We start from the raw sequence: 18,573 nt of genomic DNA on the forward strand, positions 1-18,573 counted from the left end.
TCCCAAGAAATTGGCAGTCACCTGTCAGATGCAGAAGGCAAACTCTGAGAAGCAGCCTCTCACTTGGCCACGCCTGCGGCTATTCAGTTTCACTGGTCAGTGCCTTCTCAGTCTGTCAGTTTCACTGATGAAATATTACTACCAACCTCTGTGGACTGGCCTTGGTGAGGTGCTGACAGCTCAAGATGTTTGCCTGCTGCCTATTTAATGCAGAATCCTTGGTTAAAGCAAAACTTAACTGCCTATTAGAAAATTGAAGTCTTTTAACCAACATCTGCAAGAATAACTTCCTGTTAAAGCCAGAGAAAGAAAGCATGATATTTACATTCAATTTTTCCTTTTATGTAACTGTCCACCTACTCAAACCCGCTTCCTCTTGGTCCAGAAAAAATATGCCCAATACCTGAGAATGTTGTAATAATTGCAGTTTTGGTGACAACTTATGGATTTTTCTTGTATACTCTCGTTTTGTTGTTTAACTGCAGAAGCAAGCAACAATTTTGAAGGAAGGTTTTGTGGAAAATAACTCATAATCCAGGTATATGTCACCTTTCACAACAACAGAAACGAATAGGGAGAGAAAGGTGTGAAAAGAAATTGATGCTTCATTATAAATATCACTCAGTGTCAATTTTTCCAATAGGAGCATAACTTTAGATTAGATTAGATTCCTTACAGTATGGAAACAGGTCCTTCGGCCCAACCAGTCCACACCGACTCACCAAAGATTAACCAACCCAGACCCATTTCCCTCTGACTAATGCACCTGACACGATGGGAAATTTAGCATGGCCAATTCACCTGACCTGCACATCTGTGTGGAATGTGCAAACTCCACACAGACAGTCGCCCGAGGCTGGAATCAAACCTGGGACCCTGGTGCTGTGAGGCAACAGTGCTAACCACTGAGCCACCATTTAAGGATCCAACCTTAGGAGGCCAGACCAGTGGATGAGCTGAAAATGTGTTGCTGGAAAAGTGCAGCAGGTCAGGCAGCATCCAAGGAGCAGGAGAATCGACGTTTTGGGCATGAGCCCTTCTTCAGGATGCTTGGATGCTGCCTGACCTGCTGTGCTTTTCCAGCAACACATTTTCAGCTCTGATCTCCAGCATCTGCAGTCCTCACTTTCTCCTCCCAGACCAGTGGATGAGCCATGCAACCACTTTATATGGGGTTGGAAAGTATTGGGAATACAGCACGAAACATTTGACATTTGTTGATGGATCTTAGTTAGCATCTTTCAAAGACCAACAGTCCGATTTCCCTTTGTCTTACCTTTCTCCCTGATTTTCTTTCTTCCTTTATGTTATCAGTTGCCTAGTCCCTAAATTTTGGATTTGTCTCTCTAAACCACCTTGCTACTATTTCCTTCTTTACAGGGGTCTTTAAAAAAACATCTGCCTCCTTGAGTAGTGTCTCTTTATGCTGTTTGCTATCAAATGTTGCTGGATAATGCTCCAGTGAAGTGCTTTGGCATGTTTAATATTGAAATCTCTGTATGAAGGCAACTTATTATTGTTGTGAAACAGAGTGGAATCTACCCAAGACCAACTGCCTTCTCCTTCGCAGCAGAATCTTTCAAACAAAAGGCTTTTTTGAATGTTATTCATGCACAACCCTCCTAGCAAAAGTTTCTAATGCTCAATCAAATTGGCCGTGCTAAATTGCCCATAGTGTTAGGTAAAGGGGTCTGGGTGGGTTGCGGGTCGGTGTGGACTTGTTGGGTCGAAGGGCCTGTTTCCTCACTGTAAGTAATCTAATCTAATCTAATCATATAAACATAAAATCCAAAAGAATAATATGAGTTTATGTGAAATCTGTATTAAGATAGAGACCAATTTCCCACTGGATCACAAGATTGCTGATTGATAGTGTTACAATGGCTATCAGCTGATCTGATCCATGGAAAGACAGGCCATGAGAATAACAATTAACATAAACTTTAGCCAGAATCTTAACTTGGTTTAATGTTTATAGTAACATTGAAAGCTTGGAGACATTAATTCAACAATTACTCATTGTTCTTTGCAACTGATTTTACAGGATGATTGGCTCACTTCTTCAGTTTAATGTGTATGTTTTCTTAAGAGAAAGTGAGGACTGCAGATGCTGGAGATCAGAGCTGAAAAATGTGTTGCTGGAAAAGCACAGCAGGTCAGGCAGCATCCAAGAAGCAGGAGAATCGATCTTTCCGGCATAAGCCCTTCTTCAGAGACATGAATGTCAAACAGCTTTTATCAATTGTAGCCCATTTCATTCAAGGGAAAAAGAATTACCTGTATACTTTATCTATAAATATTGCTCTAGAGAATTTTTAAATTGGGACCTAAGATTAAGTGAATACAAAACTATCAGAATGTATTCTACTTTTTGTGTATTAATAATATTTCCTGCAGCTGGAGGAAGGGACTGTGACCCAGAAGGTTTGTCATGCAATAATATTTCCGATAGCAGCTCTGAAAATGTAGAGCAGTATCGTCTAAGGGGCTGCATGATGTGGTCTGCAGTGAAAAATCTGCAAGAATCCAGTGAGAAATCCAATGGAGCCAACATTCCAGGTAGTGACGTAAGGTTATTGCTAGGCAGTGGCAAGCTACTTAACAACTGGGATTATTGTTCCTTAATAGCCTCATTAACACCGAATATGGCTTCAATAATATGTAGCATCCTATCCTACCATCCACTGTTACAGTGACAATTCCAGCTATGAAAGGCAGAACAGATACCTGCTGACTGCAGCTTGCTAGCTGGTTCCTCCAGTGGTCCCATCTTGGACACCCAGTAACAACATCTAGGGCACACTCCATGGCACAAGATATACATGTCCCTCATCTCTGAACACCAGCCTCTTAGAACTCTCGTAGCACTTCTCTTGTCCACTTGCAGGATTGCTCTGCACTTTATATCCACACTTCGAGGTGCGCTGACAATTAGCATTACAAAGCTGCTGTCAGGATACTTGCACACAGGGACAAGTACCAAGCTCACAGAGTAGACCAGGGTGCATTTTGGATTGCTCATTTGCTGGTCTAGTAGGCATTGCCTGTGTTGAGCATTATTTGTAAATTGTTTCCTGAGTGCAGATAACATTGTTTATCAAGCTGCTGATGATATCTGACTGCATTTTCTCATCCCAGCTGACTGAAGGTGAGATTCAGTTAAATTGTTGACAGAAAGCTGAAAAATATATCAATTATATGACTTACCAAAGCCACAGTATTTTCAAATGATGTCTTTCAGTAGGTTTCAAAAGACCATATGACAGGAACAATTTTCTCACATCATCTATTTCCTGTACAACAGGGGCTGTGATATAAAAGGAAATGTGTGCTGTGTGCATTCAGAGATTTCTTACAAGCAGGAAGTTCTGACTGGGGTTTGATTCAGTTGTTTCCTAGAGGGTGTTCTCCATTTCAGCTTCCTGGTGATGATGCTAAAATGAACAACCACTCACCTTCTGCATGTCAGGGCTGTCTACATTCTTGTTAATCCACTGATCCTTGGGGACAATTTCGAATTTCTGTTTGATGTTTTTGTTCTCACTCCAACTTTGTGTCTCAGTACTCATGTCGATAGTTGTGTACCTGTTAATACAGATGTGACAGTAAAACCATGGGAGCCTTGTCACTGTTGCTCAATTCAGTCTATATAGAGTCATAGAGATGTACAGCATGGAAACAGACCCTTCGGTCCAACCTGGCCATGCTGACCAGATATCCCAACCCAATCTAATCCCACCTGTCAGCACCCGGCCCATATCCCTCCAAACCCTTCCTATTCATATCTTTCCGACAATTACATCATTGACTCTCTTCAGGTTTTTACCACACTTGCAGTGATGAGACTGCCTTAAATTAATTTACGATTACAATTTTGACTATGATGCATTATCCCTGTCTCAATCAGTCAGTATTCCTTTAGCTGATGCATTCACCTCTGCTGTCCCTCCTTTGTGTTCCATTGCACAATGTCACTCTTTCATGACCCCATGTCCCTCAGGCCCAATGCAATCCACATATCTTCTGCAATGGCTTTTCCTAAGATCATAAGAAATAAGAGACATGAATGGGAGAGGCAGCCCATTGAACCTGCTTCACGATTCCTAAGATCCTAGCTGATCTGATTGTGGCATTAACTCCATATGCTGCCTACTGAGTAACCCTCGACTCCATTGTAGATCACAAATCTATCTCAACTGAGCCTTGAATAGATTCACGTACTCTGCGGCTCTCTGTGGAACAGAATTCAAAACGGCACCCTGAAAGAAGAAATTCATCCCCATCCATATCATAAACGGGAGACCTCTTTATTCTTAAACTACACCCCCTCATTCTAGATTATAGAAACTGCTTCTCTCAGAGGGTTGTGAATCTGTGGAATTCACCACCCCAGATGGCAGTGGCAGCAGAATCAGTCAAGAAAGAAATAGATATGTTTCTGATGAAAAATGGGATAAAAGGCTATGGGGAGCAGGCAGGAAAGTAGAGTTGAGACCAGGATAAGATCAGCCATTTTCATGTTAAATGGCGGAGTGGGCTCGAAGGGCTGGATTGCCTACTCCCGCTCCTAATTCCTATGTTCCTATTCCCCTCTGAAAGAAAGCATTATCCCAGCACCTACCCTGTCAGATCTCTCAGAATCTTATATCTTTGAATAAAACCATCTCTTCTTGTTTGAAAACCAAAAGGTAAAGTTCAACGCTGATCAACCTTTCTCACAAGATAGCCCCTTCATCCTGGAATCAGCCATGTGAATCTTCCCTGAACTTATTGAGATACAAGTATATCACTCCCTTATATAAGGAGACCAAACTTTATCGAATATCTTCTGGAATTCCAAATGCACTACCCAACTTGCTACATTCCCTAAAGAGCTCTAATCCATTTTTCAGGCATGATTTTCCTTCATAAAATTATGTTGGCTCTGCCTGACTACAATACGATGGCTACTACCCAGAATATCATTCCTGAAATCCACTGGATCTGCTTGTCCATTTTTAGTAGTATTACTGTAAAAATAGAGGCAGCATATGTCCTTTAGTAAGGGAAATCTCAATGTCTTTACCTGGTCTGTCATACATGTGATTCCAGCCCCACAGACATGTGGTCAACTCTTATCTGCGTCTGGGTGATTAGGGGTGGGCAGAAAATGCTGGCTCAGCCAGTGATGCTCATATCCCACTAATATACTAAGATCAACTTCTACAAATGTCAAACTTTGCATCAATGATTAACTGGAGCCGAACGTCAGCTAGTCCATCATCATGGCCACATACTCCCACACTCAAAATATTGTCTACTTCTATCTCAGCAAATCTTACAATCACTGGAATCTAATCCAATTTGTTTAAGCTTGGCCACTGTAATGATCTCCTTGATCTCCCAAGTTGAATCCTACCTAATTCCTACATGCATCCAGTGTTAGAATCTGAACTCTGCGCTTGTATTATCATTTCAGAACCTTTGGATGAAAATTAATGCATCCAGTTATGATTTTGGAGACCATGTCTCACTCTCGCTGAATGTACTCTGAGTCCCTCATTGTTCTAGGCCTCTGGTAAATGCATTACTGGCCACAGCCACTGCACCTGGTAGCACTTTTGGACAACAGAGAGGAGTTTGTGCTTGAATTATGGGCAGCTCTCTGGGACAGGATTTTAAGTCTTGGGATCTTGATTCCCAGGGTCGGCACAACGCTGGTTAGTTTAGTACTTCATGGGCACTCAATCCCAATGGGCCCTCTACAATGCAGGTGGCGCCTTTTGGCTCTGCTATATTGGCCATGTCTGTTGTGACAAAGGAACAGGAGCATTAAAGTATTCTTAGACAGAGTATTAGTGAAGTCACAGCTAAAGGATTTTGCACAGCCTTGGGCTGTTTATCTGAAAGAGAATACACTTTCACTTGAGTGAATGCAACAAATTCCAAGATTTTGTAGTCCTCTAAAGAATTACTGGGAGGTATGAAGGTTAGAAATTGATAGTCAAAACTTGGCACCTTCTCATTGCCATAGACTGTTTCCAAAGGTGAGAATCCCACTGATCAGAGCCAGGCGGCCAAGTACTGGACCACTAATCCAACTATGAGCATTTTACTGGCTTGTCCCCTGCTGTATGGGGCTACCAGTGACATTTAGGTGTCTCCCAATGGTTTCCTCTAGGGGACATTTTAGATGTTCAAAGCACACTATCAGCAGTGGGTGTCCCGGTGGCTATGACACTGTTGTTGGAGGTTTTGCCTCTTGCTGAGGACTCAACCCATTAAGAAAATGTCTTCCCAGTACTTTGAGGGCATTTCAATGTGAAGATACAGTTCACCTTCTTTCAGCCACATCTATGGCCACATCTATCAATGATGCTATTGTTGCTGCCAAGTTAATTGCCCACTGTTTGGACCAGCCACACTCAGAGAGGCAGGCCATCATCCTCAATGGCAGTGGAGGTGGTGGTCTCTTAACTGGCTGTACCCATGTTCCAGATTCCCTAGCCAAGGGAAGCCACCTCTCAGTATCAACCCTGTGAAGCTGCTCAGAACAGGATGTCATTCAATGAGGTCATATTTCATTTTTCTAACATTTAGAGAGACTTGGACAAACTCACTCAATCCTTCATTATGGGTTCATCTTCTCAACCCACGAATGGATATGAAAGGCCGTTCCCCCTGCCTGGGGAATCTAAAACATGGCATCACTTTGTCAGAAAAAGCGGCCGGTGATTTAGGACCAAGATGAGGGGAAATCTATTCATTCAAAGGGTTGTGAATGTTTGGAATTTTCTACCACAGAAAGCTGCAGATGTTCTGTTATTGAGACCATTAAAGATAGATTCAGCACCTTTTTGAGTAATAAGATAATTCAGGGACATGACAAAATGTAGGATTGTGGCATTGAAGTAGAGAGTCTGTCATGATCTGTTTTTGAATATAGGTGGAAGCTCCAAAGCCACAGGGCCTATTCCAGCTTCTATTCCTTCACCTTCCATATTCTTATGCTTCCAATTGTGATGATATGTTTAATGGATGACATCAGATTGAGGCACTCCCTTTACTGTACAGCACACTTTTTACTGTACAAACTATCTATAGTTTGTATAGATAGATCATCAGGTTAGTTTACTGCTTTATTGGCAATAAATGCTGCCCATTGCAGAGTCGAAATTTGTCACTTTTAATTAACATCATAGCTGCCAGCTTGTCAAGAAATATTGGTCAGTTTCATTTATGTTCAGAAAGTTTAATTTTGTTTTCAAATTGGCTCTACTGACACATAAGAGATGATATTGATTTTTATCAGTAATAATCTGAGGTGTAGATCAGGAGCTGCCTCCCACACATTCTCCAGGATCTGCTGCTGTCAGCTGTAGGTGATGATGTTTTTCAGAACTATGACTTATTTTGTTTGAGTCTCATTTCCTGCTGCTCTTCAATTGTCAGCCTTTAGCCTTTTTTTTGGAGACAATACCTGGCATTGAATCTGTGTTTTAAAATGATTAGGTAGCTAAGTAAAAGTTAAGAGCGTCTCATATGGAGTTATCATCCTCACCCACTTTTATTTCACACCAAATATTCAGTCTAAGTGCAATGGAACCTGCATATTGTAAGATTAAAAAATTCCCTGATTCCCTGTCAATTATTGGTAGCAACATATTTTTTCCAAATCGTAAGATGCCTTGGATTGTTTATTGTTAGGGTGATGAATACAGCCAGGTACATTCCAAACTGGGAGAAGCTAACCAATAGGGCAAAAAAGGCAAACAAGTCAAATTTGATCTGAACTTGCACACACTACTACCTAATCCTACCTTCTTAACGTAAACCCTCAATGGGAAGGGATCAGTTTCTCCTATTCACACTTATTCAGTCCGTTCATGAATTTGAACACCTCTTTCAAATCTCCCAGTAACCTTCTTTCCAAGGAGAACAGACCTGTCTTCTACAATCTATCCTTATAAGTGAAGTTTCTCAGTTCTGAAACCATTCTTGTAAATCGCTTTTGTGATCTTTCCAAAGCATTTACAGTTTTCCTATAATGTGGCACCACAACTGGACACAATAGCCTAGCTAAGGGCTAACAAGTGTTTTGTTCAAATTCAACATCATTTCTTGCTCTTCTTTCCTGATTAATTAAGTATTTCCTGTGACATCCCTTTTGTAACAAATAATCCAAAATAAAATAATTTACTTATTTCTTTGAAAAAGATCGAAGGGAATGCAAGCACCATGTGATTGACTAGAGAGATCTTCCAGACAATGGCTGTAGGGACCAATATTGGAGTTTACACATTTCCTCTGAATGATGAATCTGCCTTCCTGTTTGTCACACTAATTAAGTACTGTAAGAGTTTGAGGTTCAGAATTTTAAAAACATTCTTGCATTAAAAGTTATGCATTTAAGCTAATTTGAAACACTTTTATACTTGACAATTGGTATGTTTTTAGTCCTATAAAAGTACATGTGGTTACATCTGAATTTCTCAGTGTTCATCTCTAAAATGTTGACTAACCACATCCAGAGTGGATGTTCGACATGCCTAATGTTATCTGCAATCCTACTCGTGTGTCAAAAACAATTCTATGCCTTGAACTTTGTAATTTTACAGTTCCACAGTCTTATCGACTAATGTGTTTACCGTTTTATCACATCTTAGTAGATCCAACATGAGATCAGCTGCACCAGCTCAGTTTTCTGCAAGTATTGCAGGAAGAATTTGACCAGAAAATCCATCAGAAGTCCACACAGATCTTAAGTGTACAGCGCAGTTGCCATCACCATGTCCACGTGCTGCAGTGAGTCCTGGATCGTGCGCTAATGACACATACGAGCGCGAGAGAAAATCGGCAAGCGACATCTCCACTGTATTCTCCAGATTTATTCTGAGGACTGCCAAACAAATGCTTGCGTCCTTTTCAAAGCAACTCTACAAATGTTCAGACCAAACCCCTGTAAAAATTAACCTTGATGGACCGGAAACTGCTCAGATGGCCGAAAAAGGCACCCTCTGCCAAGTCCTTTTTGTTTTGCAACATTAAAATGGTCAGTCCTCCGGGGAGGATAAAGAAAATGCCTCAAGATACTCTGAAGCTCTCCTCAAGAGGCAGAAGCAGCATTGACCTTCATGACTGGGAAGGGTTTGTTTCTCACTCCAAAATGGTGACAATTTGTCCATCAAACTGCACCATGTTTAAAGTCCAGACGCCTCAGCGATGAGGCCGAGTGACAGAAAGAAGGTAAGACAAAGGAGCACTCTGATTTGTCTCCCTTGCGGGACATCCTGCCCCGCGTGCTCAAAGATCCTGGGCTCGAGAGCCATCCTATTTAATCACAGAAGAAACGCACAATCCTGGGTAAGCCTCAAGCCTTGCATTGACAGTCAGTGAATGATGGCAGGTCTCGCTATGTTTATGTGCATAATAGCATGACAACAATAACATGTGTAAAATTAGATACTGACAGAAAACAATTAGGCATAGCCTTGAAGAAGTCATTCAGATCAGCATGTGAAGAAACCTCACACATACTCAAACCCTGTAAAGTCGCCAGTAACAAGTGCACTGTACAGATTAACCATATTGCTTCTGCTCACATTGTTTCAGACAGAGTTGGCCGTGTGCCCAAAGCCCATCCCATTAAAATTAAAACAAGCAGCTTTTTTGCACATTTGATTGATGTTCATTGTATCTTTTTTTTGTTCTGAGGATTGAGGTAGGCTATAATGGTCGTAAATTTAGCAACGATATAACGTGCACGACAAAGAAGATTGACTCAACACTGAGTCACTAGTAACTAGATAATCCCACACAATGTCTCTGGCAGACATCAGTTTTATTTTTTTTTCCTTTTGCAAAACGCATTAAAAACCATAACCACCAGAGCTTAGGATAAACAGATACTCTACTTGAATTCAGAACTTCTACTATCCTCTAAAGACTGTTTTAGAGGATGGTAATTAGTTTTAGGCCATGTTGATAAATTATCTTGCTTCAATAATTATGCAGGATAATGAATTGTGATAATTAGCACCATGCCGTATTGTCTTTTAGTAACCAATACACTGTTAAATGCACTGTCTCACACCGAAGAGAGGTTATGTCTCGCAATTCACCTTGTTACCAGTGTTCTCACTCATCTGAAGTGTGTAAAGAGTTTTACAAACACTAAGAATTGTGGTGCAAAACAGGGATTATAGGATTAGTTATCTACTATATGCCCCATCTGGTTTGCTTTCCCTGTGTATGGCTTATAAGTAAGGCATACACAGTACATGCTAGAGCCAGTTTCACAACAGTGTTCTGAAGAAGGGTCAGTGGACCTGAAATGTTAACTCAGATTTCTCTCAATGGGTGCCGCTAGACTTGTTGAGATTTTCCAATTTGTTTTTGTCACCTACGCACACATTTCTTCTTCTTTGCCACCACAAATATGAATTTTGCTATGTTGAACGTACTTTTGCCAAGTTGCTCACAACCAGCATCAATTGTCAACATGATTGGTAAAGAAGCAACTATCAGGGTGAAGAGATTTAAAATAAGCAGAGAGGAAAGAGGAGAGAAGAATATAGATACAGAGAAATGAAGCTGAACACTTACCCTTTCTGTCCCAGCTGAAACAATTTTCTCAGTATGCAAAGTTCTATTTAACTTAAACAGGAAGCACTCAAATTTAAATATTACTAGCCTTTCTTCTGGGAAAATCCCTTTGAGATTCCTGGCCAACATTAAAACTCTCTCTTCACTGTGCACTATACAAACACTGGATTGAAGTGCTTTCGCACTTTTGTTAACTTATTAAAATGATCACTCTGCCAGAATGGCACAACCAATGAGGCTTTCAACCTCATTTACGTGGAACTCCTGAACTCTAGATGCCTGTTGCATGACCCAAAGCAGCTTGTCTGTACAGAGGGTTGCAATTTTGAATGGCTGCACGAAAAATTCACAGCACTACTTGGACAAAGATGGAAGCGATCAGAGTGAGACAGTGAGTTGGAGGATGATCAAGGAAAGTGAAAGGAGGAGGGGAAGGGGACAATATGGGAATGACAATGGTTCTTTGGCAGTGCAGTGAAACGAGGAGGAATCCTTCCTAGTTCCACAATCAGTAAGTTCTTATTTTTAAAGCTTCATAACCCCTGATTTATCTACATAGGGACCATGTTTCTCTGAACGTATCAGCCTGAAAGAGAGTCTCTCTTCCCCACCTGCCCCACTTTTCAAAGGAGCCCTCAAACATGAAGTCCCTATTCAGGCCCGAGGATTGTTTCAGATCCAGCGAGAGAGTCTTTTCTCAGTCTGATACAATACCACAATTCCGATGTGTGTTGAGCTTGAAGAGTCAGCAGATTGGATACTTAGGTACCCATTTTGAACCTAACAATGACAGCCACAGTGCCTTTGAATTTCTGAGCTATTTCTATCATAATATTTTCACAGAGTAACTGTGGGGTTTATGTTGCTTTGACTACTCTGATGTAGATTTGGTTATAACTTTGATGAGTTACTTGCAGTATTGCCAACAATACATGGAAATTACAAAACAGCAACAGGTCATTTCAACAACCCCTGTTTTGACATAGTTTCTGCCTTAACCATTAACTTGGATTTCTTCCCACGTGACTAAATGTAAAGGCTGCTCCAGATTAATTCTCAGTACAGCATTCTTCTGTCTCAACTTTTTCACAAATCTTTAGAAAACATGTTTTTTGATCAATTTGTCAAAAGTGATCATAACATAAATTTCACAACCTATCAGAACAGCTAAAGCACTGGACACATACTTGAATGGAACACAACTGCCAGCAAAAATACAGTGTGCACAGAGTGAGGATTGAAATATATGAAAGAGATCTTTTTGGAGAATTTTAAAATCACCCAACACCAGAAATTGATTACAGTGAAATTATCATATACATACAAAACTTATTGATAACTAATTTATTCCTTCTATTTGAATAAGGCTTGTACTTAATAGCCTCCATTTATATGTGGGAAAAAAAATGACATGAATGTGTCGAGCAGTTGTCATATGACATTGGCAACACTGATCATAGCCAATAGCAACAGTTACATTATGCAAAGAAAAAAACAAGCAAATTTTGGAGAGGTGAACAATATTCATTTACAGCAAAGTTGCAATGGTACACAGATCAGATTTGGGTATGCTTTCACAGTAGTTCCACTTTTGGTAAGATCAAACCAGTCAATCACAACATCCAGCAATTAAGTCAAACTGAACCCCAAGAATGGTTATGTTAAGAATCTGGGCAAAATTTATGTCTGTGGGAAACATAGGAGATTACTGGTTTGAAGTCAAGAATATACTCATTAAACGTCTTCAGTATACTCTTTCATACCTAAAGTTCAAAGGATCAGTATTTGGTGTAATGTATATTTTGGACAGTCAAGTGTCAACATCAAGCCTTTGAAAGAAGAAGTGGAGAAATTCAGAAATCCTAGCACCACCAATTCAACCCCTGAGCATGTAGACCTCAGGAGTGAAAGAATACAGGAGCCAGTGCCACTGCAAAGTGCGATCAATTGAAATGGAAATTTTGTTTTAGAAGATATTAATAAGAAATGCATAATCTCTCTCCAGCAGAGTCAGTATCTATATCTCAACTATCTAACTTAGCATTTACCAGTGATAAGAACTCACTGATTAGCCATTGTTTGGGAAAGAGAGAAGTATCATGGCTTTCAGTTGATGGTAGAATGGGCGAAGAGCATACTGGGAGCAGGATAGGAAACTTTCCCACTAGTCACCCACATCAATATTTAGAGATAAAACTCAAGACAAGATTACACCTAGCAAATAAATCAATGAGGATGTTAATACTTTATTGATGAATGCTTCAGAAGGAATACATGGCTCAGAATGATTAAATTCATTTAATCTGTAACAATGAAGGCAAGCTGCCATTCTGGCAATGACTCAGAGCAAAGTATCTCGTAATTAAGGAAACAAAGTCTCTTTTGCCCGAGTTGTGAATCCATTTTACATATGTTGTGGTTTGCTTGGTCATTTCAAAGTCAACCACATTGCTTTGGAAATTGACATAATGGGTCAGACTAATAGGAACAGTGGGTTTCCTTTCCCAAAAGCGCATTAATAAATTGGGTAGCTTTTTTACAAAAACCCTGTCAGCTTTACTGCCACTAGTGTTTCATACCGGTTTTTTTTAGTTCATTGAATTTAAACTCCCCAGCTGCTGTAGTGGAATTTGAACTGGTGAATCCAGATGAATATATTGTAAACTAGATTATTAGTCCAGTAACATAACAACAATAGTACCACATCCAAGATACTGAAGTCATTGAGTCATACAGCACAGAAACAGGCCCTTCGGCCCAACTTGTCCATACCTACCAACATTCCTAAACTGAACTAGTTCCATTTGCATACATTTGGCCCATATCTCTGTAAACCTTTCCTATCCATGCATCTGTCCAGATGTCTTTTAAATGTTGTAATTGTACCCGTATCTACCACTTCCTCTGGCACTTCATTCCATATATTGCATCACCCTGTCTGTGAAAAAGTTGCCCTTAGATCTGTTTAAATCTTTCCCCTCTCTACCTAAACCTATGCCCTCTAGATTTGAAATCCCCTACTCCAGGGAAAAGGCCTTGGCTAATCACCTTATCTATGCCCCTCATAATTGTATAAACTTCTATAAGGTCAAGAAACATATTAAAATGTGTTGTGCGAAAGTGATGACTTAAATTTATCATTAATTAATTCTAAAGCCAATAATTCTTTTACAAGGTCATAAATAAATCGTTACGCTAAAATGTCTCCAAAAAAGAATTGGTTAAAAAACGTGAAGATTCTTTTCATCAAAACAGATTTACTATTTCCTGCTTCCCTTCTTCATTTGTGCTCACCGTGTTCCCTATAATTTGCCTTTGATGTCTATGATTTGTGTTTTATTCTGCACTGTACTGCTAAGATTGCTCTGCATCAACAAATAAATATATCTTAACAATCGCACTTCTTGTGAGTGGCCTGTTTATCCCCTAAGTGGTAAATTCTGGATTTTTACATAGCCATGAACCAAATCAGCTTAGAGCAGTGGTCTCCGACTTTTTGGAGCACAAGATCACTTTTTGGCTTTAAGCGCAAATCGGGATCTACTCCTAAAAAAAGAATGGACAGTTTATTTGTGGCTACATAAATCTGAAACCAATTATATACAATTATTCATTTTTATCCTCTCCTCACTAAGTTTCAGTGTGACACCTGTAACTGGACTAGGCAAGTGCCTTGATTCTGTGTTGTAATTTGAGACTGCTAGTTGTATACAGTCATCAGTGAGGCCAGTACTTGATCTCAAAAGCAAAGGACTGCTGGAGTGGATCGTTTACTCTTTTTATGGGCCCCAAAAAGCACTGTCCCTTGATCTGACTTTCAGCTTGATATAATTTTACACAGTAATTATCACTCCACTGCTTTGTGAATGAAATACCTGACAGAATTTGGTAGGGCCCTCAGCAATCTATACTTGAAGCAATGGATTTGAGACAAAATGATGATTTGTTCCATCACACAATCTCAATAAAACATAGGATTCTTAAGGGGCTTGACAGGGTAAATTCCGAGAAGATGTTTCCCCTTATGAAAGAGTCTAGGACCAGATGGCATAATCTCATTATAACGTGGTGTCAATTTAAGACTGAGATGAGAAGGATTTTTTTTCTCTTGGAGGGTTATGAGTCTTTGGAACTCCTCACCACAGAAACTTGTGTGGGCAGTCCATGTATAAAGCTGAGATAGATAGATTTTTGATCAGTAGGGGATTCAAGGGTTTCACAGAAATAGAATAGCCTTTAGTAGAATCGTCTTTATTGTCACATGCATGCAGTGAAAAGTTTGTAATGTCACCTTTTGGTGCCATCTTAGGTTCAGAGCACCTAGGTACAGATACTTCAAGTGTTGCAGGAAAGTGGATGTGAGAAGTGTCAGTTCAGCCATGATCCTACTGAATGGGCTGAATGGTCTTCTCCTGTTCCTATTTCTTATGGTCTTATCTCATTCCTAAATTGCTTGTTGAATTCCTCTTCTACTTTCCTCAGATATGCACAGTAGTTTTCGGAGTTGAATTTTTTTTTCTTCTTTCAATTTTTCTCACACTCTCTCCAATCTCCAGATGTATTACACCATTTTGTTTTAACTGAGAGGACTGCAGAATGCAGTTTCAGTTTAAATGCATTCCAAGCACTAATCATATATTAAATCTCTGTCCTTTCCCTGCAGTTCACGTTATGTCTGTAGGGAAACCAGAGTTGAGCAACCACGCATTGTCTAGCAGTTCACTGAATACTTCTTTCCTTGATTTAAGAAAAGTGGTGGTTTCAGGCATCAGATCTAAAAGCCATTGCAGGAACTTCCTTCAACTTAACCACTTCACATCAGGATGGAAACTGGTTCACCATAGGCAGCATCATGTTCATCGAGTAAGGATTTCAATGATATATTTCTTAGTCCTCTGTTACACTGCCACCACAAAACTTACTTACCCTGTAATGATCATCTATCTGCATCAAAGTGAAACATGACGCATGAAGCTGGCAAAAACCTTTTAAGAGCAAGCCCTTTTCCTGCAGTGCACAATGTGAGGAGGTGGAAGGCCTGATAATTGATGTGCCCATGACAAGGCAATGCGGACGAGTGGTGAGACTAACTGTCAGAGACTCAGCGATTGACTAGATGATCATGATCTATGTACTGGAGACCATGGGCTTAGAAGGAATACTGCACCCAGGGAGACAACTTGTCTCACCAGCCGGCAAGCTGATGTGATCTGATTATCCACAGACAGCCAGGTTTTTACTTTGAGAGAGATTTTTAACAGATCACTCTCGCTACTGACCATCTGCCCCAGAATGAGTGGAGGGTGGGGCTTTGATGGTAAGGCAGCCATTTTGGTTATCTGAGACACAGCAGACCCACATGTTTCATCTGCAATTCAGCAATGCACTTGTGTTGCTTTCAGCTCCACAATGGAAAGTTTTAAACTGAGCTGGGAAAAGGCCTTTTTGCTTTTTTCTGCCTGTATCTGCCCATGGAGCTGTTTCCAGATTCCCACACTCTTCCATCTTAAGATAATATTGGGGTCCTATTATTTTTTAAAAAGTTGAATAAATATCCAACTGGTCTCATATGGACCTGAAAAATCAGGCACTTTGAAATTGCAATTCAGTGAATACTTCACATAAGACCACAAGATGTAGAACCAGCAGTAGGCCATTCAGCCCATCAAGTTTGCTTCGTCATTCAGTGAGATCATGGCTGGTGTAAATCTTCAACTTTACTTTTCCAGCTTTCTCCCCCGAACCCTTGATGATCTTACTGATAAAAAGTCGCTTTCTCAGTCTTTCATACACTTAATGACCCAACCTCAACAGACCACTGCAGTAAAGAATTACATAAATTCGCAACTCTCTGAGAGAAGAAACACCCCCTCATCTTTGCCTTAAATGGGTGCTTCCTTATTCTGAAATTCCACCCTCTGGTCCCAGACTCTAGCACAAGGGGAGACAACTTTTCTGCATCTGCCTTGTCAAGTTCTCTCAGAAACCTGTATGTTTCTATAAGATCAACTCTCATTCTTCTATATTTTACTAAGTACAGGCCAAATCTATAGAACCTTTCCTCATGAGACAGTCCCTCCATACATGGTATCAGCCTAGTGAACATTCTCTGAACTGCCTCCGATGCCAATTCATCTTCCCTTAAATAAGGGCTCCAAAACTGTTCACAGCTGTTCCAGTTCCTTGTATATTTTTAGCAAAATCACCCTACCTTTATACTCCATTCCCTTGAATACTCTGTTCTTTCTGTCCTTTTTTGGGAAGAGAATAGTGACTGTTATGGAGCACAAAAAAATCTTCTTTGATGAACAATGGGAGATCATTTTTCCACAGTTTTTAATTTGTTGACAAAATCACCTTCTCCAAAATAAAAGATGGAGACTTTTCATCATTTAACTATTAGGCCATCAACCACAGAGAAGGAAAGGCTTTCACTAATTTTTACTAAGACAAAACTATCAGCCTTAAAAATTTCAAGGGGCAGCAGAAAGTAATTGTGTAAATTGTGATGATAATGAGAGATCATTTTGTGAAACATTTTAACTGAGTTTTAAGTAAAATAAAACTTGCTTCCGTGCTATTTATTCATATGCAATTTTAACAAATAAGAAAAATGAGTTATTAATTATAAAGGAAAATTTAATTTTATAAACAGCTGTTATGCATATTGGAAGCTGTTATAAAGAATTCTAAGGGGATTTCTAAACAGCGTGGTATTTCCCCATATGATATATTTCCATGATTGTATATTTATAAATTTATTTTTGGAAAAATTAGTGACTGTCCCACAAGCTTTTATCTGGCTAGAAACCACAATGGTGAATGAAAGGCAATGCATGTGTAAGTTTAATTGTGCATTCTGCCCTGTTTGATTTAACAGGAAAGCAGGAAAGCAGTTGGACTGCAGCTGCCAGTTTCCTTTGCTCTTAGAAATGCTACTTAAAGAAGAGAAAATAATATATCAGAATGATTTAAGTTATTCATTTTTCTTTGATTATTCTGGAAGGGAATGAACTGTTGGAGTCTCAAGAGATGCACTATGATAGATATGTCTATTTGGGGAAGGAAAATGCCATCTACCTGGTCTGGCCTTCGTGTGATTCCAGACCCCACAGCAAAGTGTTTAACTCTTAACAGTCAACTGAGCAATTAGATATGGGCAATAAATGCTGCGCCAGTCAGTAATGCCCTCATCCCACGGGTGAATAAAAAAAGAATTGCCAGTTTATTCTCACAAAAGGAACATTGCTTAACTGTTCATTGCACTCTGTATAGTTTATCTCTTTATAACCGGATTTGAGAAATCTGTTATTAATTTCCAAAAGAAATCTTACTTTCTACATTTTGTTTATTTGCCATGTGAATAAAAATTGCATGCTGATTTGATGAGCCATATCTTATGAAAACAATACAACACGGTCTGTTTTCAATTTATGAATGACCATTCGACTCATTTTGCTCAGAGAGTTGGTGCAGACTGATGACATGCTTTTCTGACTGGACTTATTAAACATATTCTTAAAATGCATCTTTAAACTGACTCTCACCATTTTTCTAATTTTGAATATATCATTTATTATGACATAAATGTGGCCAAAAGCAATCAGAGTAGGTGGAGGGGAATACCAAACGTCAGTGTATATGCATTTCTTTCAAATATTTCATTTTAGAAATATCTAAAAGGAATAAATGGAAATTATTACTCAGACAATCTTTATGAAACTGCTGCTGTGTCCTCTGTTCAGGGTGCTTTGTCAAATGATACTTCCGTCTCATGTAGTTCAATATATAAAACCTTGTTCAATTTGTGCTTAGAGCTGATAGAATGAATATTTAGCATGCCGCCTATAATGTTGTGTAGTGACACATCTAATGACCATTTCACAACAAATTGGAAGTACATTGGGTCTGCAAGCTGTGCCATCTGTATGCGGTGAGTTTGTGGATCACAGCTCTCCATAATAAGCCATATACAATTATGTGATAAAT

General features: G+C 39.6%; 1 protein-coding gene across 2 annotated transcripts in view; it reads right to left on the bottom strand.

Annotated features, from left to right (window-relative positions):
* LOC140492065 (TNFAIP3-interacting protein 1-like) overlaps positions 1 to 18,573 on the bottom strand; it is a 69,259-nt gene that overhangs the window by 43,663 nt on the left and 7,023 nt on the right. For both annotated transcript variants that reach the window (XM_072590773.1, XM_072590867.1), the window contains exon 2: positions 3,456 to 3,585. In XM_072590773.1, coding sequence (XP_072446874.1) covers positions 3,456 to 3,569 — 114 coding nt within the window. In that variant the 5' untranslated portion in view covers positions 3,570 to 3,585. The remainder of the gene's footprint in view (positions 1 to 3,455; positions 3,586 to 18,573) is intronic.

This window comes from Chiloscyllium punctatum, chromosome 1 (genome assembly GCF_047496795.1).
Source record: "Chiloscyllium punctatum isolate Juve2018m chromosome 1, sChiPun1.3, whole genome shotgun sequence".
Lineage (NCBI taxonomy): Eukaryota > Metazoa > Chordata > Chondrichthyes > Orectolobiformes > Hemiscylliidae > Chiloscyllium > Chiloscyllium punctatum.